Source organism: Alexandromys fortis, unplaced genomic scaffold, assembly GCF_014885135.2.
Source record: "Alexandromys fortis isolate MF-2015 unplaced genomic scaffold, M_Fortis_MF-2015_v1.1 scaffold_1, whole genome shotgun sequence".
Lineage (NCBI taxonomy): Eukaryota > Metazoa > Chordata > Mammalia > Rodentia > Cricetidae > Alexandromys > Alexandromys fortis.
The window spans coordinates 15,366,605-15,388,662 of NW_026067927.1; the positions used below are offsets into that span (position 1 = coordinate 15,366,605).

At 48.3% G+C, this 22,058-nt stretch overlaps 1 protein-coding gene across 7 annotated transcripts in view; it reads left to right on the forward strand.

Annotated features, from left to right (window-relative positions):
- Il34 (interleukin 34) overlaps positions 1–22,058 on the forward strand; it is a 55,672-nt gene that overhangs the window by 23,603 nt on the left and 10,011 nt on the right. For 3 of the 7 annotated variants that reach the window (XM_050143663.1, XM_050143658.1, XM_050143662.1), the window contains exon 2: positions 20,860–21,264. The exons of 1 other annotated variant lie outside the window; for it this stretch is intronic. In XM_050143663.1, the coding sequence (XP_049999620.1) occupies positions 21,237–21,264 (28 nt within the window). In that variant the 5' untranslated portion in view covers positions 20,860–21,236. Of the gene's footprint in view, positions 1–14,693; positions 14,742–17,793; positions 17,890–20,859; positions 21,265–22,058 lie in introns of those variants that run through there. 3 more of the 7 variants (XM_050143660.1, XM_050143659.1, XM_050143661.1) reach the window with 3 other exon arrangements.

A 22,058-nucleotide genomic window follows, 5' to 3' on the forward strand; every position in this document is an offset into this window, starting at 1 on the left:
TTTTTTTTTTTTTTGATTTTTCGAGACAAGGTATTTCCGTAGCTTTTGGTTCCTGTCCTGGAACTAGCTCTTGTAGACCAGGCTGGCCTCAAACTCACAGAGATCCTCCTGTCTCTGCCTCCCGAGTGCTGGGATTAAAGGTAGATATTTTCTTGAGTTCTTTCAGGCTAGTCTGGCCTATTTACTCTTTAACCTAAGGGTTAAAGATTAGTATTTAGTTACACATGTGGTGGTATTTTAATTGGACTTGCTATAATAAAAATTCAACTATAACATACACACATGAAAAGAGAGTAATTTTCAACGAGTTATTACACAGAGAACACACTGTGGTAACTATTAACCACATATGGAACTAGAATATGACCTGCAGGAAGCTGTCTCCTTCAGCCCAGGTAGTCCCTATTTGATGTGGTTTGACTGTGAAGTGTCCCCACAGTCTGAGCTGAAGGCTTGACCTCCAGCAGGTGGCGCTCTTTGGGGTGGTTCAGGAAACCTTAGGAGGCCAGGTGTAGCTACAGGAAACAAGTTCCAGGGCTCCAGGCTTTGGAGGCTATGCCTGGCTACCAGTTCCCTCATCACTCTTGGCTCCCTGTCCATCATCCGATGAACAGGCCTCCTCCTCCACACGCTCCCATTACTGCGATACTTTGCCTCATCGTGGGCCCAAATCAATGAGTGCTCTGAAACCGTGAGCCGAAATCACGAGATTTCCCTCGGAGTTACTTTCCTCTGGTATTTCTCAAGGCAGTGCAGGAGACACAGAGATGGGATCCCACTGTCCTGACCGCTAATCGTCAGTCGCGTTTTTTACGCCACAGTTGGTTTTGCTCTACTTTTTAGGGCTGGAGGACGGGCTCAGCTGGTTAAGTGCTTGATTTAGAGGCACGTGGATGTGAGTTTGAGCCCCACACCCCATTGTTGCTATTGTTGTTGTTTTTAAAAGCCGGGCATGGTGTTGCATACTTGTAAACCCGGTGCTGAGGAACTGAGACAGGCAGGTCCCTGGGGCTCACTGGTTAGCCAGCTTAGCCTACTTGGTAAATTACAGGCTTGTGAGAGAATTTATCTCAAAAGATAGATGAGTGGCACCCGAGGAAAGACTCCTAAAGTGGTTTCGCTGGCCTCTATATAGCATATATGCACACACTGTGTATCGACTACAAATAGACTAAGGAAAGGCCTGGTACTACATTACCAGGTTTCTTAATCTTTTTTTTTTTTTTTTAGAATATTGTCCTTTTTTTTTTAATATTTATTTATTTATTTATTTATTATGTATACAATATTCTGTCTGTGTGTGTATCTGCAGGCCAGAAGAGGGCACCAGACCTCATTACAGATGGTTGTGAGCCACCATGTGGTTGCTGGGAATTGAACTCAGGACCTTTGGAAGAGCAGGCAATGCTCTTAACCACTGAGCCATCTCTCCAGCCCCCCAGGTTTCTTAATCTTGAACCATCCTTACACTCCTGAAATAATTATGATTGCAGATGGTGTGTGTGTGTGTGTGTGTGTGTGTGTGTGTGTGAACGTGGGTGTACGTAGGCCATGGTTTGCATGCAGGAGGTCAGCAGACGACTTCTGGGAGCCAGGTCTCTGTTTCTGCCATAGGTTAATCTCGAACCATCCTTGCACTCCTGGGATAAATTCCTTTCTGTCCTTCAGTGTCCTGTACCACCCTGCTGGAGAGGCTCTGGAGTCCACAGAAACCACTGTGGGCTGCTGTATAGACACCTGCAGAGTTGGCAACTGCTTGCTGCACCTCTAGCCCTGAAGCAGGCTGCTTCTGGTTTGCTTTCTTCCTGGGAACTGCAGCTCCCAGTCCTTCCCAAGGTAATAAATGGACAGGAAGAACAGGAATTGCCCTTCTGCTTGATTCTCAGTTACTTCTAGCCCCGTCTCTTGTTTTTCTTCTTGTTTTGTCACTCCAAAACAAATCACAACAAATTAAAACCCAGAGAGCATAGCCCAAGAATCCCCATCCTGTACTCTGCTCTGTTTATGTTGTGGAAGATGTCCCACAGGCTTGGAGTCTCTGGGCTCTTCTCAGTTTGGGAATTATTGCTATAATTGTCTCAAGAAGAATAAAATGTGGGAATAAGTGGTTAAGGGATCTGAATTCTAAACAGAGGAAATCCTTTGGGGTCTCAGCCACGTCTCAGGATGTGGCTTTAACTCAGCAGGACATCCCGGAGGTTAAGACAACAGTGAGGGGCAGGAGAGATGGTCCAAAGGTTAGGAAAACAGTAGGGGATTGGAGAGATGGTCCAGAGGTTAAGACTGCAAACTGCTCCTGCAGGGACCCGAGTTAGGTTCCCAGCACCCACGATGGGAAATTCACAACCACCAGTAACCCCAACTCCAGGGGATCCCTGTTCTAGCCTTCAGTCACCTGTACTCACACATACACATATATAAACACACATACACCTAATTTTTTGAAAATTTAATTCTTCGAAAAAAAAACCAGTGTATTACCATGGTACGATAGCATGTGCCTGTACCCCCATCTCATGACGGAAGCAGTAGGCCGAGAGTTTGAGGGCAGTTTGGCTACGTGCCAAGACCCTGTTCCAAGAGCAAAACAAAGAGGCCAGTGTTTTCTGGGCTGGTTAAGCTGAAATCACTGCTCTGCCCCTGACTGGGACACATTGGTTTCCCCTTCCTCCTCCAGCTCCTCGTCAGAATGAGAGGGTTGTAAGTTCCTCCCTCGGCTTTGCTGTGGAATGCAGCGAGTTAGAGTTCACACATGGAAATTTCCCCAAGTCTAGGGAGGCAGCCAGCACCGTGAGGAGACTTTTGGGAGACAGCATACCCAGTAGTAGGGTCTTCAATATTGTCTGACTTTGCCTGGCAGACATGAGACAGGGGATGGACCGTCTCTCAGGGTCGGGGCTTTCACAGTGAAGCCAAAGAAAAGCACTAAGCAGTTTGCTTTCAGCCTGGAGGAGAGATGACTCTGTTTAAGAGCACTTCCGGCTCTTCCAGAGGTCCAGAGTTCAGTTGCCAGCACTCACATTTGGTAATTCACAACTGCCTTTATCTCCAGTTCGAGATAGGGTTTCTCTGTAGTTTTGGAGCCTGTCCTGGAACTCTAGCTCTTGTAGACCAGGCTGGCCTCGAATTCACAGAGATCTACCTGTCTCTACCTCCTGAGTGCTGGGATTAAAGGCACGTGCCACCACAGCCTGAATTTTTTTTTTTTTTTTGATGGCTCAACATCTAAGAGTGCTTGTTGCTCTTCCAGAGGTCCTGAGTTCAGTTCCCAGCAACCACATGGTGGCTCACAACTGTCTGTAACTCTAGTTCCAGGGGATCCGATGCCTCTTTCTAGTCTTCTTAGGCAACAGAAATACAGGTGGTCTATATACATTTATGCAGGCAGAACACTCATACACATACAACAAAAATAAATAAATCTTTAAGACATAAATAAAAAAATAAATTGGGTGTTTCCTTTCGTGACTGCCTGGGCTGCTAAAGCAAAGGGATGGGGCCGAAGATCATTCCAGAAATGAATCCAGGAGCAAATAGAAGCCTGTCACCTTCTAAGCAGGCCTCTCTGTGGTCCTTAGTTCTGGGGACAGTAGCTCCACGTGAGGGGTTCAGGTTGCTTTTGAACCCAGCATCCATGAAGTGGGTCTCTTAGGTAGAGCTACCCATGGACTTTGTGGTATTTGCGTCTGAAGGGTGCCATGGGCATAATTGGCTAAGGAAAATTTTAAAAATATTTTTTAGATTTATTTGTTTTACTATTTATACATATGGCTGCTATGCCTCTGAGGGTCAGAGGAGCATCAGGGTTTCAAGCCAGCTTGTGGGTGCTGGGAATCCAACCTGGGTCCTCAAAAGAGCAACAGATGTTCCTAGTTACTGAGTGAACTCTGCAGCCTGGAGGGGACATTTTTACACAGTGCGCATGAAGGGAGAGGCACTGGGCCGTGTCCGGCTGGGCAGCACCCAAGTAGGGCCACCTTCAGTTTTCTGAACAATACTGGACTCTGCTCCAGAAGCCGTTCTGGCAGCCAGGGTGAAGCACCAGCCAGGACTAGGCTTTCACGACTCTCTTGCTTATTTTTAAATTTAGAAGTATAGCTTACTTAATATAAAGCCGGTAGAACTTACGCATTCAGTTTGTTAGCGTGGTGCTGTAACGTAGGACCGTGAACTCGATAGCTTATTATAGCAACCCAGCTGTGCTCTCTCACGGGTCTGGAGGCAAGAGATTCACAGTCGATGTGCCCATAGAGCCCTATTCTTTCTGCAGACTGGAGGCAGTGGCGGGGTGGGGAGGGGGGGAGGCATGGCTCTGCTCCCGCCCCAGCTTACCTTGGTTGCAGCAGCTCCTGGAACTGTTCCCTTGTGTGTGTGTGTGTCTCTGCAGTCTGCACCTCTATTGGCTTGTGGTCTTCCCTCTCCTCATGAGAGTTGCATGTGAAGTTCAGGTTTTAGAGTACTTGCCTACCAAGCATGAAGCCCTGGATTCCAACACTCACACTGCATAAAAGCTGGGCAGGGTGGTACGTGCTTAGAATCCCAGCCCTTAGGAAGTAGGTGCAGGAGGATCAGGAGTTCAAGGTCATCCTCTGCTAGCCTGGGTTATTCAAAATCACCCAATAAAACCAAGCAGCATAGGTGTGAGAACACAGTTATTGGATTAGGGCCTACTCCTGTGCAGCCTGACCTTACTCTAATTAGCTAATTGCATCTAAAAAGGCCGTAAGGGTGTGTGCTGAGAGTCCTAGAGGCTGTAAATTTGGAGGAAGGAGTCACTGCCTGTCCAGCAATAGCTGCATGGCAATTATGTAATAACTCCAGGCAAGAGATGGAACGTTCCTAATTCTCCACAACTTCTCTCGGGCCCCTTCTAGCCAGCTCCAACCAGCACTGCCCATCCTGGGTAGTAACTACAGCTGGTATCTATGACTATAGATAAGGTTTAAAAAACTTATTCTTGCTGGGTGGTGGCGGCGCACACCTTCAATCCCAGCAGTTGGGGGGCAGAGGCAGGAGGATCTCTGTGAGTTCGAGGCCAGACTGGTCTACAGAGCAAGTTGTAGGACAGCCAGGAATGTTATGCAGAGAAACCCTGTCCCCTCAAAAAACAAACAAAAACCAAAAATCTGTTCTTACATTTTAATAAATGCAATTACAAAGCATATGGGCTTCTTTTCCTGAAAATAATGTTTCTGAGCCTCATGCATGCTGTCGCTTGGATTAGAAATGTTCTCCTTTTGATGGTTGTGTAGTATCCTATGGTATCACCAGCATCTACGTGTCCAGTCTTTTAGGGGTAGATATTTGGTTTATTTCCTGTGTGGGGAACTATAATATTATTAATAGTCACCTGACTTGTTGGTGTAACAAAACAGGACAGAAGCAGCTTCCGGAAAGGAAGATTTATTCTGACTCACAGTTGGAGAATACAGTTCGTCATGATAGGGTAGTGACGGCCGCCTGAGCGTGAGGTGGCTGGTCCCATGGCATCCACAGTCAGGGCACAGGGAGAGGTGAATGTCGCTGCTCGAATCACTTTCTCCGACAGTGCCACCCACACGTTGGGAGGGTCTTCTCACCCAGCTAGCCTCATCTAGAAGAGTCCAGAGGTTTGTTTCCATGGTGATTCTAAAGCCCATGAAGCTGACAAGATTAACTAGCATGGACACGCCATCCATAAAGCAAATAGAGCATCAAAGGCATAGTTTTGCGCAGTCTTTCCAACTTTACTTTTAGTATGTGTTCACATGTGCATGTGCATGAGTAGGTGAGGGTGCATGTGCACATGTGTACACGTGCCTACAGAGGCCACAGGTCAGAGCCAGGTATCCTTCCTCTTGTTCTTCCACTGGCTATGTGCCTGTGCGCATGTGTGTGCATGTGTGCATGTGTATGTGTGTGCATGTATGTGCTCGAGCATATGTGTAGGTGCGTGTGCTTGTGTGTTATTCCTGAGGCCGGAGGTTGAGGTCGAGTGTCTTTCTGCTTTTCATCTTATTGTTTTGAGAATGAGGCCGGGCAATGGTGGGAGAATGAGGCTCTCACTGGAGCAGGAGCTCACAGGCTTGCTACTGAGCTCTCTGGGCTCCTCCTACCTCCACTTCCCGGCACTGGGATCCAGGTGCATGCCTTCACACCTGGCTTGTACAGGTGCCCTGGGCTGCAGACTCAGGTCGCCATGCTTGCATGCCAGGCACTCTATTGCTTGAGTCATGGCTCGAGTCCCTTGGGGTTTTGGGTGGGGGGAGGGTGTTTTTTGTTTTTTGTGGTGGGCTCTTCTGTTGTTGCTGTTTGTTTGTATTGAAGGAAAGGCCTCACTGTGTAGCCCTGACTGCCTCTAACTCTGGATGTAGACCTCAGAGATCTCAGAGATCTCCCTGGTTCTGCCTCCCGAGTGCTGGGATTAAAGGTGTGATCCCAGTCAGGCAGAGCTCGGTGGAGATGGTGGTTCTAAGAACCTGTGTCTTTGCCATCCCTGAGGAAACTTTTTCCTGTCCCCACTTCCCTATAGTTCATTGGTGTACAATTTCCCATGATTCGGTTATCTTTCCGCTTCCCATTTGCCTGCATGTGTCTTCCTGCATGGCAGCTCACTGGTCCCAGGCAAACAGAAGGTGCTTCCTGAGTGTTGACTGCAAGGGCCATATCCAGTGCAGACTTCCCAGGACCTCCCCTGGGATCTGGGGCCCTCTAAGACAGACCTTTAGTAATTCGTTTAGTGTTCACGTCTGGTGTCGTCTTGATGCTCAATGCCATGTGATTACTTAGGCAATTTTATCTAAACATGGGTCATGTGCCATGACCAGTTTAGAGAGTTGTCAATGGTTTCTGGATCTTGTGGTTAAAAAAATATTGAATTTATCTGGGTAGGATGGTGCATACCTGTAATCCCAACATTTGGAGGCTGAGGCAGGAGAATCACAAGTTCTAGGCCAGTCTGGGCTACACAGTGAAATCCTGTCTCAAAAACCCTCAAGTCATCTGTCAAGACAGCTCAGTCGGTAAACATGCTTTCTGTGCAAGCCTGGTACCTGACTTCCCTTCCCGGGATCTGCAGCAGAAAGAAAGATCCAACTTCTAAAAGTTGTCCCCTGGCTTCTCCACATGCCTACACATGCCTACGCATGTTCACACTCAAACACACATCACAGCGAGAGACACACACATAATAAATACAACAAAAAGTTTAAAAAACAAACCACCAGCCAAAACAAGCAACACAAACATACCGAATTCCCTTTCTGGGTATTTTTCCCCCTTCCCTTTCTAGGATGTAGAAATTCTGGGGCTAGAATTGTCCTGTGTTTCTAGACTATTAGTGCATCCTTCACTTCTGCCCACTGGCTTCAGTCACACCCATACCTGCAGTCGTGGGCACCAGCAATACCTCCAGCCAGAGGGGGATTGGGAACTGATGGTCTAACGAGTGTATTTAACCCCTCTGTGACTCCTTTTGGATCCTAGATCCAGGGGTTAACCTGATGAGAATCACTCCAGGGCCCGGTGAAATGGCTCCGCAGGTAAAGGTGCTTGCGACCAAGCCTGAAGACCTCAGTTCAACCCTAGGGTCCATCTATGGAAGAGAATTGACTTGCAAAAGTTGTCTTTTGACCTCCACACTTGTACTGTGGCATGCATACACTCCCCATACACACACACACACAAACACACACACACACATGAATGTAATAAAATATTAAGTGGGGCATGGTAGCATGTGCCACTGATACCCAACACTTGGGAGACAAAGGCAGGCAGATCTCTGTGATTTCAATGCCAGTCTGATTCATAAGAGAGAGTTCCAGGCCAGCAAGGGCTACACAGTGAGACTTTGTCTTAAAAAAAAAAAATCTCTTCAGTGATTGTGAATTTTCAAAATAAAGTCAGTGTCAGTGTAGAGCCCAATCAAGCTTGAGAAGCATCTGCTTGGAAACACTCATGGGCCTGGATCCTATCTGATTTCGGAGGAAGGCCAGATGTAGGTTGAAAGAACAGTATTTCATTCATATCAGACATGTTGGCAAAGCTATGGTCTGTTGCTGCCTCGGCTTGCCTCGTGGGAAAGGACTCATGGGAAAACAAGACGAGTTAGAAGGGGACACCCAGCAACTCTTACTGATCGAGCAGAATGTCAGCCGTGAGCACAGATAGTGCGGACTTCCATCGGAGGCCACCGCAAAGGCCAGAACTGTAGTTAGCTCTGGACTTGGGCAGGGAGAAGTGGAGAGCAGAGCCCAGAAGATGACTCAGTGGCTAAAGTCCTTGCCGTTCAATCTTAGAGGCTGAGTTTGATCCCTGGAACCCATCGAAAGGTGGAAGGGGAGAACTGATCTCATTTTGAGATCAGTTGAACCTCTCCTCCCACTGTTGGCGTGCATATGCGTATACACACGCCCGCGCGCACGCGCGCGCGCACACACACACACGCATGCAAATGCACACACAGAGTAGTAGTAAATGAAAGCTGCAGAAGGGCCGAGAAACTGCACCGTGCTCTTCAGGCAGCAGAACATGGAGTATGTGTGACGGATTAGATTCTTCTTTTCTTTTTCCTTTTTGTTTGTTTTGGTTTGGTTTTGGTTTTTTGAGACAGGGTTCTCTGGGTAGCTCTGGCTGTCCTGGATCTTGCACTGCAGAACAAAGATGGTCTCCGACTCCCAGAGATCCGCCTGCCTCTGCCTCCTTAGTCCTGGGATTAAAGGCATGCACCACCACTGCCCGGTGTAGATTTGTTGTTTTTGAGATAGTGCCCCACTATTGGAACCCACCAAGAATCAAGCAGCATTTAGAACATGAGTTCAGAGAGTTTCCTGTGAGCAATAAACTTGTGTGTGTGGTGTATGTGTGTGTATGGTGTGTGTGTGTGTGTGGTGTGTGGTGTGTGTGTGTGTGGTGTGTGTGTGTGTGTGCGTGTGGTATGTGTGGTGTGTATGTGTGTGCGTGTGGTATGTATGTGTGTGTGTGCGCGTGTGTGGCGTGTGTTTTGGTATGTATGTGTGTGTGGTGTGTGTGTATGTGTGGTGTGTATGTGTGTGTGTGTGGTGTGTGTATGTGTGGTGTGTGTGTATGTGGTGTATGTGTGTGAGGTGTGTGTGTGGTGTGTGGTGTATGTGTGGTGTGTTTGTGATGTGTATGTGTGGTGTGTGTGTATGTGGTGTATGTGTGTGCGTGCGGTGTGTGTGTATGTGATGTATGTGTGTGCGTGCATGTGTGTGGTGTGTGTGTGGTATATATGTGTGTGTGGTGTGTGTATGTGGTGTATGTGTGTGCATGTGTGTGGTATATATGTGTGCGTGTGGTATGTATGTTTGTGGTATATGTGTGTATGCACATGCCTGTGGGATCCTAGTTTTTTGGAGAAAGGATCTTTCACTGAATCTTTTTTTTTTTTTTTGGTTTTTCGAGACAGGGTTTCTCTGTGGTGTTGGAGCCTGTCCTGGAACTAGCTCTTGTAGACCAGGCTGGCCTCAAACTCACAGAGATCCGCCTGCCTCTGCCTCCCAAGTGCTGGGATTAAAGGCGTGCGCCACCACCACCCGGCTTCTCTCACTGAATCTGGAGCTCATTAGTTTAGCTAGACTCCCTGACCAGCAAGCCTCAGGTCCCTTCTGTCTTCTCTTCCCTAGCATTAGGGGTACAGGCACACTTGCTATGTGTGTGTGTTTTGGGGGAAGGCAGCCTCAAACACCAGGGCTGGCAAGAAGGAAATCTGATTACTCAGTAGCTGGTGTGGATTCAACTTGTAGGGTCTGACACCAGGCAGCTTTTTAGGTATATATAAGCACTGCACTATTTTGAAGAAAGTTTCTGATGATAATTCACTCAATCTGCATGTACAACAAAGCTTAAGACATGATTACATTGAAACTCTTTTCAAAGTACATATGACCTCTTCCGTAAAGATGGGCTATGTTGACTGAGAAACAGTGCTTAAGATAAGGGTCTAGGGAGAATGAGATAAACCAAGAGTCTGGGGGACCCTACAGGCAGCACCTAGGCTGTTGTAAAGTACGGTGACATTTCCCATAAGGATGGGTTTTGTTGACTCAGAAACAATGCTCAGGATAAGGTCTAGGAAGAAAAAGCCTAAGATAAACAAACGTAATAGTCAGGGTGATTCCAGGGGATTCAGGTTGGGCCGGGCCCTACAGGTAGCACAGACCATTGGGCCAATATCACCATTCCCAGTTTTCTGGGTGGAAAATGGCTACATGTTTCCTCCGTTGGGGAGACATTCCTGATTGTCCCAGGGCTTATCTGTATACACAAGGACCTCGTGCCCTCTGTGAATCTCTACCCCACGCCTAGCTTTAACTCTTTAAAAATGTATTTCTATGCATATGAGTATTTATTTATTTCTATGTGTATGAGTATTTATTTATTTCTATGTGTATGAGTATTTATTTATTTCTATGTGTATGAGTATTTATTTCTGTGTATGAGTATTTATTTATTTCTGTGTATGCTTGCCTGCTTGCCCAGTGCCCAAAGAGGCTAGAACAGAGCTCCGGATCCCCTGGAACTAGAGTTAAGGATGGCCACCATGTAGGTGCTGGGAACTGAACCTGGGCCCTCTGCAAGAACAGCAAGTGCTCTTAACCACGGAGCCATCTCTCCATTGCTAGGTGAATTATTTTTTGAGTCACCGTTTAATGTAACCTTGTCTGGCCTGAAACACTCTGTAGCTCAGCATAACCCTGAACTCCTCCTGATCCTCCTGCCTCTGCTTCCCAAGTGCTGGGATTATAGGCAAGCACCACCGTGCTCAGTTTATGCAGTGCTGGGGATCAAACCCATGGCCTTCGGTGTGGTAGGCGGGCACTCTATCCACCAACCCGCATTCTCAGCCCCAAATGACTTTTTAGAAAACATTTAAGACTATGCATTTCCTACTGAATCAGACCTGTAACACTGATAGCCCTGTAGTAAAATAGCTCTATCCAGTGCCCAGGTTGAGGGATCTAAATATCATTTATCATTAGAAAGGATCCTCGGGGAAAGAGCTGATTTCAAGTCTGAGGCGGGAATTGTGCAGGAGAGCCTGGAAGGCTCTTGTAATGGCAGAGAGTAAGGAAACTCTGATGGCTTCTGGACTCACACACCAGGGCAGGAACCTACTAGGAGGAGTTCTCATTAGCTTAACGACTTGAACATCAAAGAGAATAGCATAGCGCCACTTTGGAAAATAGCTTGGCTGTTTCTTATCGTTCAGACTCCGCTGATCATATGATTCTCTGCTACTCTCAGGAGAGAGAAAAACATGCTCATGAAAGGCCTTGTCCTGGTCCGATTTTCATCAGCATAGAAAGTGCTCGAGGCTGGATAACACACAAAGGAAACAGCCGCCGTTGTGAGGAGTGCCGCGTGCCTGGGATCTAGCATCAGGGAGGCTGAGGAGGGAGGATCGTGAGTCAGGCCAACCTGGGATAGCTAGCAAGACTCCGTTTAACACAAACAAACAAAAACAAACAAGAGGTGGGGAAAGGGGAGTGGGGAGGAAAGAAAAAAGGAATAAAAGGACAAACTGCTTTATTTAGTGCATAGCTTTTGAGGCTCGAGGCTACAGCAGCAGCAATGGCCGAGTTCTGGTGAGAGCCTCTCCGATGGAGGGAGGGATCAAGAGGCAGGACAGGGTACCAGAAAAGGGGAGGGGCTGGCCTTGCTCCTTACTGACAACCCTTTCTCCCCAAAGGTCCCCACCCCGACTCCTCCTTCTCTTTGAGACTAGTCCAGGCTGGCTTCCACTTCGCTATGTAGTCCAGGGTGGCCTCAAACTCCTGCAATTTTGCCTCTGCTCCCTGAGTGTTGTGATTGCAGGTGCCTGCTACCATAGCTGGTTAGGCTCCACATCTTAGAGACTTTACTGTCTCCCAGCATTGAGAGCTGAGGATGCACAAAGAGCCAAGCTTCCAAGTTTGTCCCTTGGGGGACAGACTAAAACCACGTCCAGACTATAATAATCTATGTACATAGAGAAACCCTGTCTTGAAAAACCAAAGGGGAAAAAAAAAAAAAAGAAAAAAAGAAAAGAAAATTCTGGAAAAAAATCTGACTCTAAAGATAGAAGCCAGAGCAGTGGGAGACTGGGAAGAGGACTGGCTGCAAAGGGGGAGACACAAGGGAACTTTTGGGAGTGAAAGAAATACTCTACATCTTCTTTAAAAAAAAAAATTGTTTTATTTTTATTTATGTGTACGGTGTGTGTCTGTGAGGGCAGGTGCCCTTGGAGGTCAGAAGAGGGTGATGATGGAGTTATTGGGAGTTGTAAGAGGCGCAGCATGGGTGCTGGGAACCAAACTTGGGTCCTCCGCAAGAGCAGAAACGCTCCTAACCTAACCACGGAGCCATCGCTCCTGCTCCCGCGATAGCGTACATTTTCAAACTTGTCCACTTGGATGGTGAGCTTTACTTCATATCAACTGTACCTCAATCAAACTTTAAAAAGAGCTTCAGTAAATTAAACTAAGCAGTTAACTAGAGCGCAGCCACCATCATGAAGACAAAGGAACTGTTCAGACCAGGAGGCTCATGACCTATGACTACTCAGAAGACACAAATAGTCAGGGAATGGAGAAATGGCTCAGGGGTTTAGAACACTCGTGGCTCTTGCAGATGATCTGGTTTTTGTTACCAGAACCCATAGCAGAAGTCTCACAATCACCTGTAACTCAGTTCCAGGGCATCCAATGTCCTCTGGTCTCAAGAGCACCTGTTTGCACATATATGATACAGATACACACTTAGGCACATGTACATATATACATTAATTAAAATAAATAAATAAATACAATTTTTTAAAATTATGTGTATGGACGTTTTGCATACATGTGTGTCTGTGCACCACATATGTCCTGAAGTGCCAGAAGAGGATACCAGTCCCTCAGGAACTGGGATTAACAGATTGCTGGGAACTGTCATGTGGGTACTGAGAATTAAACCCATGTCCTTTGGAAGAGCAGCTAGTCCTCTTAACAGCTGAGTCGTCTCTTTAGCCTCCAAGGACTTTCGTCTTACCATGAGGAACTAATTACCTCCTTAACTATCCCTAATCATGTTCTAAAGACCCCATCTCTAAATGCCATCATATTAGTTGGGTTGGAGTGACATAACTTTTAAAAATTAGTCGATTTGTGGCTGGGCGGTGGTGATTTTTGCCTTTAATCCCAACACTTGGGAGGTAGAGGCAGGTGGATCTCTGAGTTTGAGGCCAGCCTGGTCTACAAGACCAGGACAGGCTCCAAAGCTACAGAGAAACCCTGTCTCAAAAAAACAAAAAAATTAGTACATTTGTGTGTGTGTGTGTGTGTGTGTGTGTGTGTGAATACATGTCCTATGTGCAGGTGCCCATGGAGACCAGAAGAGGGCATTGATCCCCTGGAATTATAGTCTGTAGTGAGATGCCCAATGTGGATGCTGGGAACTGAACCTTGGTCCTCTGGAAGCACAGGAAATGCTCTTAACCCTTGAGTCATCTCTCCAGCCCTTACATTTTACTTATTTTTTTGCACAGGTATGTGTGTGGGCACATACATACTATGACATACATGTAGAGAGATGGGGACAACTTGTGGGAATCAGTTCTTTCCTTCACCATGTGGGCTCTGGAGACTGAACTCAAGTTGTCAGGCTTGGGAATGATGAGACATCTCACTGGCCCAGAAGTGACTCAGATATTCAGTTCATAAGATGCCACAGATGAATTAACCTTGGGAACATGGTGCTAAGGGAAAGAAGCCAGGGGAAAGGACAATGTGCTATGTAGCTCTGTATGAAATGTCCTGATCAAGCCAAGCCATAGAGAAGAACATAAAAATATATAGATATGATTTTTTTAAGGTTTTTTTTTTTTTTTGAGACAGGGTTCCTCTGTAGCTTTGGAGCCTGTCCTGGAACTTGTTTTGTAGACCAGGCTGGTCTCGAACTCACAGAGACCTATCTACTTCTGCCTCCCAAATGCTAGGATTAAAAGTGTGTACCAACACTGCCCAACCCCAGAATCTATATTCCTCACTCCCTACTAAAGAAATACAACTTCAATTCTGGGGCATGAATTTTAACATAGAACCAACTGCTGGCTACACATAGGAAAGTTGTCAGGGGTCAGACAGAAAATAGATATATTCTGGAGGTCAGGAATGTAACTCAGGGGTAGAGCGCTTGCCTAGTAGGCAGGAAGGCTGAACACCACATAAAGCAGGCGTGGCAGGACATGGCTGTGGTTCTAACACTTGGGGTAGAGGCAAAGGATGCAGAGTTAGGGCTGGAGAGATGGCTCAGTGGTTAAGAGCACTGGCTGCTCTTTCAGAGGTCCTGAGTTCAATTCCCAGCAACCACATGGTGGTTCACAACCACCTGTAATAAGTTCTGGCACCCTCTCCTGGCATGTGGGCATACATGGAAGCAGAATGTATACAGAATAAATAAATAAATAAGTAAATAAATAAATAAATAAATCTTTAAAAAAAAAAAAGGATGCAGGAGTTAGTTCAGGTTTGTCCTTGACGACTGTGTCCGCCAAGTCTGAGGCCAGCCTGGACTACGCGAGGTGTTGTCAAAGGAGTAAGAGAGTTGTTGCGGGAGCTCCCTCAGCCAATAGCCGCTGAGATACCAGCCCACTGGGGCGTGGTCTCTCCCTTTAAAACGGCGGCCACTTTCCTCTGCTCTCATTCTGGCTTCCGGCTCCTCTTCGACTAGGCTCCCTTCCCGATTGAGCAGAGGGCTGTTGTCTGGGACGGTGATCTGTAAGTTTTTCCCCTTTAAATAAATAGCTTCTCTATTGGTCATAATTCCAAACTGGTGTGGGATTGTTTGTGACTCACGCCTTCAGAGAGAGGGAGGGAAGAAAGAAAGGAAGGAAAAAGAAAAGAGGGTTGGCAAAATGGCCAGGTGGGCAAAAATGATTGCCACAGAATCTGATAGCCTGACTGGGATCCTTGGACCCACAGTGGGAGGAGGAAATCAGCTCCACAGTTGTCCTGCAATCTCTCTTCATGTCTCTTACACACACACACACACACACACACACACACACACACACGAGAGAGAGACAGAGACAAACACAGAGAAATATAATAACACATTTAAAAATTAAAAAAGAAAAACAACTAAACAAAAGCAGATATAGGATCTGTGTCTGGATCCTCCCTAATCCATCAGCCCAGAGCCCACGTCTAAACAGCTCATAGCCCCACCCTTCAGTTAGAGTTTCCTGTAGCTAGCTTTAAACTCACTTTGTAGCCAAGGATGACTTTGAACTCTTGATCCTCCTACAGGTTACCTCCCAAGTGTGTCACCATGCCCAGCTGTCCCCTTTATCTGTGTCTTAGGCTCAGTCCCCATTAAGAGCATCTGTTGATCCAGCCCTGAGCCCTGAGCTCACTGCCTGAGCCTCCTACATTCTTAAGGGACCATGGCTTGATTCCCAGGAATAAAATGAGTTGGGAGGCCCGGATGTGGCCTTGGGCCAGCTCCCTCCCCGTCTAGGTCTCCCGGTCTCAACTCTAGGATGTGGGCTTGTAAGGAATGCCTCTGAAGTCTTCTGGGGCTTGTCCTGCTTAAAGAAAAGTGGCCAGGCTGGGCAGGTGACCCAATATTCTGTCCCCTAATACTTCTACGTCATGCCTGGCCTCTTTGGGGGAGAAGAATGTTCCGGGTAGGTGTAATAGATGGGTTGCAAACATGGCCCCAGTTGTTTACCCACACCCATCCAGGGCCTTACAATGCAGCTCTGCTCCTTTCATCAGAAAGTGGAGTCTGTCTGTCCCGAGTGACGGAAGTGGTTGGTATCATTGTTCTGAGCGTAGGACTTAGGGAGGGCTTGACTCACTCGCCTCCTTTCTTGGGCTTCTGTTGTGAGAATTAGCCTAGGCTATCCCTGATGGATGTGATCCCAGTGAAGTCCACTTAGATCACTCAGCACTCTGCAAACTCACCAGCATGAGTGGGGCTACCCTGGGCTACACTGCGCCAGCCAAACTCAGATGGGCTCAACTGAATCCAGCTCGAACCGGCAGAGTCCAACCTGGGCCAGCTGAGCCCAGTTTGAGTCAGAGAAGTCAGCTGGATCAGTTAAACTCAGGCATGCTCAGCAGAGCTGAGCATACTACAGCTGAGTCCAGGGAAGATTAGTGGAGATTAGCTTGGATCAGCCAAGCCCAGGAAAGAGTAGCCGAACTCTGTATGCATACCAGGCCCACTCTGTGATCAGCCCGGATCACCTCATCCTCGCCTGCAGCTCATGGAACACAAACTCTTTCACGCCTCTACTCAGTGGTGATTGTGGCAGAGCCAGTAGAGGCTTCCTGGGAACTCAGGGCTTCGTGCGTAAGTCCTGACTGTTTCTTTGTGTGTCTTCTGTGCTGCTGAACTGGCTCCAGAACTCAACAGCCATGATCCGAACTTAGAGTCCAACGCTCCCTCCCTGAGGAAGAGGTGCTAGTCAGTCCTCAGGTAAGGAAAGACCAAAGCAGGTGACTTTGGAAGAAGGGGGACAGTGAGAGGATTCTGACTTGGGTGGATAGCTCAGAGTAGGAGTTCTTTAAAAAGAAAAAAAGTAAGAGTCCAAGATGTAGGCTATGATGTAGCACAGTGGTAGAGTGCTTCTGTCTCAGGCTCTTGCTTGGTCACTGGTAATACACAAAAGGGCAGTGGTGGCACCTCCCATAATCCCAGCACCGGAGGCTGCAGCAGGAGGAACAGAAATTCAAGGTCATTTTTGAGGCCACAAACTGAATTTGAAGCTAGTTACAGATGTAAAACCTTGTCTCAAACAAACAAACAAACAAATCCAAGTTCTACCAGCAGAATTAAAGAATAAAATAGTTCACTGGTCACTGCGAGATTATAAACAACACCAGGCTTCCATCTGTCCCTCCTCCCCACCTTCTACTTTCTACAGATAGAAATTTAAACAAACAGAAAGCAAACAAAAAACAAAACAACTAACAGCCAGGCGGGCAGCACGTGACTTTAATCCCAACACTGGGAAGGCAGAGGCAGGTGGATCTCTTGAGTTCGACACCAGCCTGGTCTACATAGAAGATGTGTTCCAGGACTACACCTTGAGACCTTGTCTCAAAGTAAAAACAAAAGCAAAAAACAGTTCTCAAGGGCTAGGGGTGTAGCTCACTGGAAAAGGCAAGAACTTCCTCAATTACCTCTAGCATGCTGTCAACCCTACGCTCAAACTCCAGTACCACAAAACCAGGTACACCCAGCTGTGTCTAATCCCTCCCAAATCATGCAAGCAAGTCCTTGCTTCCCTCCGTGGAGGATTTAGCTCATTTAACCCCTCTCCCCCCACCTGCCCTCTCTCTGCCCCTGCCCCTGCTCCAGGCCCCTGGAGTTATGACTTAGTGAGACTGATATTTCTGTGACTTTGAAGCTGCTCTTCATCGTGGAACTATGCTGACCACTCCACCCTCTTTTTTATTTTTTTGTCCTTTCCCTCCACGAGTTTCCCAATAATGCCATGGGCCCCAGGGGTGGGGTGGGGCAGACTGGGAAAGGCGTAAACCCTTCATCCACCTCCATCCCTCCATCCTCACCGAGATGGGGACAGAGAGGTAGAGACAGAGAAATCCAGGCAGGCTCTGCCCTCCCAGGATCTGAGGAAGTCACAGTCAGTCTTGAGGACAGAAAGACGGCAGAGCAGGGTTGGGTCTCATTGCCATGGAGGGCAAGGCTGTGGGCTCTAAACAGGACCTTCTGCTGCCGCACTTTCTGTTGCTACGATAAACACCAGGGCCAAGGCAACTTAGAGAAGGAAGCATTTATTTGAACTTATGATTCCAGAGAGTGAAGAGTCCGTGACGGTGGAGTGGAGGTGGCAGGTGGGGTGGCTGGAACAGCAAGCTGAAAGCTCGCATCTTGAGCCCTGAACTCCAAAGGGTGAGTCTTTAAACTCTTAAAGCTGGCCTCCAGTGACACCCTTCCTCCAACAAAGCCACACCTTAGCCTCCCCAGACAACACTACCAACTGGGACCAGATAGCCAAATGTCTGAGACTGTGTTACCTCATTTAAACCCCACAGCAGTCGCCTCATGTCCCCTGGACTGTAGAACACCTCCGCCCCGCCAAGTCCTGTGCAGGGGAGAGTTCAAGATTAGGAGTGGTGGGCAGCCCAGGCTCTGTGACTGGCCTGAAGATCCCTGATGGCCTAAAGGACAGCGTGACATTACTCAAAGTCACAGAAGGACTCAAGAGAGGTAGATGCTTCCATCCACACCAAAACCTGTCCACTGAGGATTTTGGTGCTTCTCATTGTCTTCAAAGACTGGATCTATTATTCAAATGCCTCTTTATTGGAGGTAGACATACTATGATTTGTTTACACAAGAGGCTATCACTGAGCAAGGAAAAAGAGGAAACTACTAACATACCACATCAACATGACAACAGCTCAGATTCATCATGTCAAGTGGAAGAAGCGACACTCTAAAGCTATACCTCAAGATGGCATTTATGTGACATTGGGGGGCGGGCGGAGAAAGTAAAGTGATTGACGGGAAAAGTGCTACTGTGGGAAGAGGCGCTCACTACAGAGCAACAGAGGCCGGGGGTGATGGGTGAAGGAACTGTTTTATAAATGGATTATTGCCGGGCAGTGGTGGCGCAGGCCTTTAATCCCAACACTTGGGAGGCAGAGACAGGAGGATCTCTGATTTAGGTCAGCCTGGTCTACAGATCGAGTTCCAGGACAGCCAGGACTGTTATATGGAGAAACCTTGTCTCAAAAACAAACAAAACAAAAACGGAATAAAGATAGCCAGGCGTTGGTGGTGCACTCTTTTAATTCCAGCCTTTGGGAGTCAGAGGCAGGCAGATCTCTGAGTTTGAGGTCAGCCTGGTCTATAGAGCTAGTTCCAGGACAACTAGGGCTGTTACACAGAGAAACCCCATCTTGGAAACAAAACACCAAAAGGGTTATTGCAGTGGTTACATAGCTCTATGAATTTGTCAAAATTCTTAGTTATACATTAAAAACTATACACACACATACACACATACACACACATACACACACATGTATGTGTGTGTATGTGTATGTATATAAGACTTCCATAACATGCAATAACAATGAAAAGATACAGTTGGGGCTGGGAATGTACCTCGGTTAGTAGAGTGCTTGTCTAGCATGCATGAAGCCCTGGGCTTGAACTCATCCCTGTATAAAAGGAGTGTTGCTGCTCTCAGGAGGTAGGGACCAGATCAGGAGTTCAAGGTCATCCTTGACTGCAAAGCTACCAAGTGTGGCTAATGTGAGACTGTGTCCCGGGGGAGCATAGCTAGTGTAGGTGGCCCTGTAATAGGAAGGTCACTGGGGTGGGATGGGGGGGGGGGGGAGGAGGAGTAGGGAGAGGATCAGAAGAAGGGAGGGCTGAGGTCCAGAGTCTTAACCCAGGGTAAATCTGAGCAATGCACTTCGTGGATGTGGCCCTGCCTGCTTCAGCGGCTCTGAGGAGGAGGGCGAGCGAGTCTGCTGTGCTGTTTTGCTTTAGACGGGGTCTTATTGTGTAGCCCGTGCTTACCTGAAACTTGTTGTGTTGCCCAGGCTAGCCTTAGCTAAAAATCCCTTGGGCAGCCCAGTCTGGGTCTTACTCTTCCTACTTCCTAGCTTCTTGGCTTCTCTGCTGGGACTTGACCGCAGGGCCTCCCGTCTACTCGGCAAGCTCTCTACCACTGAGCTGCACCCCAGCCCTAGGGCCAGAAAGTTGGTACAATTCGGTACATTCTGTAGGTACGTCACAGACGGAACCACGGAGAGCGTCTCCCCCATCACACCTGTCCGCCCCCATTCCCCTTACCTGTGTCCTAGAGTGGTGGGTATTTCTCCTGACCTAAGCCAATACAGGGAAAGGAAATCCCGAAGGGATGGAATAGCGCCCTGTGAGAAACCCAGTTTTCACGCTGTCTCTGCCCAGGGCCCGCTATCTGCTGGGACTGGGAAAAGTGGGTGAGTGCATCGGGCTCTATGGGGGTGTTGACTTTCAGGGTTAATCACCAGCAGGCCAGGCTGAAATTCTTCTTGCATACTTTTTAAAACAAACAAAACAAAACAGAACAGAACAAAACAAAACAGGGTTTCTCTGTTTGTGCCGTAACCCTGGCTGTCCTGGAATTCTCTCTGTAGACCAGACTGGCTTTGAACACAGAGATCCACCTACCTCTGCCTCTGCTGGGATTAAAGATGTGCGCCACCGCACCCAGTCTTTTGTTTGCTTTTTAGAGACCAGAGTCTTGCTATGTAGCCCCATCTGGCCTCTTCATCCTCCTGCCCCAGCCGCTAGAGTGCTGTGACCTCCCTGTTGTGTTCCCACAGCTGGCTACAATGTTTGTTTATTTATTTCTTGGCGTAAGTACGCTCCATGCAACATTCGGTACCTACAGTATCACACATCAAATACTTCACCAGAAAAAGTGTTCATTTATCTGGAGTTCAAATGAAAATGGCCCATCGGTTTTTATCTGACAGGGGACGCAGTTGGGTGACAGAAAAGATCTAGATGGCAGTGAAGGCAGGGGAAGACATCTTCCACTCCTCAGCCTTCCCTGAAGCATGTGTCACTTGGAATTGACCCGGCGCCTCACCTCCTCCAGGCAGCCTCCTGGATTGTAACTCCACTGTTCCTGTAGTCTCGGCTCAGGGCTGCCAGCCCCGACTTGTAGACTCGCTCACTCCTTGGCCCCAGGCAGCTTCCGAGGTGCCTGGAGTTATTCCTTGCGTGTGAAGACCAGGCTGGTGTCTTAGTACTGGCCACGGGGACAGCGTGCATGTGGTGGGTCTTCCTTTGCTGGCTGGTGGCTGAGTGGCAGCCTCGCTCTTACATAATCAGTCTCTCTCCTCCTCCTTTTTCCAGAGCTAGACTTCACACCGAGCAGCGGCGGCAGTCGGAGAAACCAGAGAAAGCGCCACCCAGCTCCAGATTCCAAGAGGCCTGCTGGGGACTCCCTTCTCTTCCTCCTCTTCCTTCCGGGACCCCAGAGCCACAGTCTCACACCAGCTCCCGAGCTGCAATGGGACTGGCAGCCACCGCCCCCTGGCTGCCCTCCGCCCTGCCAAGCAGATAGGGTGGTAGCTACCCCAGGAGTACCTGCCCCTTCTCAACCTGGGCCAGCCCTTCCCGACTTGGTGGCCACCCTTGCTGACCCGAGGCCATGTAGGTCCTAGCTCAGGCCACTGGACACACTGCTGGGGACAGTGCCTCTGCTGTCAGGGGGCACCCAGTGCACCATCATGCCCTGGGGACTCGCCTGGTTATACTGTGAGTACTGGGGGGAGGGGGAGTTATACCTGGGGATCCTGTCCTGGAAGGCCTTGGTGGGTGGGTGGCTCTACTGTAACCATAGCAACCAGGGCAGCTCCTGTTGGTAAGAAGTTGGGATGCTTTCCAGGGGGTTGCAGGCAGCCTCCGGGATGAGAGATCCACGGCCACCCTCTGCTCTGCCTGCCTCTGATCTCAGCCTCAGATGTACGAGCTGAGTGGGCACAACAGATGCAGGATGGGCCGGCACTGGGGTGGGTGGCAGCTTCTCACCTCTGTAGTTTCATTGGCTCTGGGGTGCAGGGTGGGGACAGAGGTTGTAGAGAGAGGATTTCCATCCTCCTGGGTGTGGCTAGTTGGGGGTAGGGAAGGCACAACTCGTGGGGCAGGAGAGGCCTGGGGAAGGAAGCCGCCAGACCCTTCTACCCCTCCCTCCACGGCATGTCAAAATTAAAAAGCAGAAAGACAATGATGTTACTGATAAAAAGAAGAATAAGTTGAAACAAGGATAGAAATCAGCAAAGGACCTGTGGGATGTTTATAGCTGCTGGGTGGGAAGCCAGGCTGAGCCCCTCACAGACTCAATGGCAGCTGTAGGCTTTGGAGAGTCGTTGTGTCGTGACAAGGACCTGGCCTGCTTTGCACCTCCCATCCCCACCGCCACTTGAAGTTATTTATGCCAAATAAATGCGGGCAGGGGCTGAAACCGCAAGTCTCCAGAGAAGAGCTGGGCACAGTCTGTGTCTGGTGCTCAGACACTGCAAAGGGTGGGGACATTCGGAATGGGTGAAGTT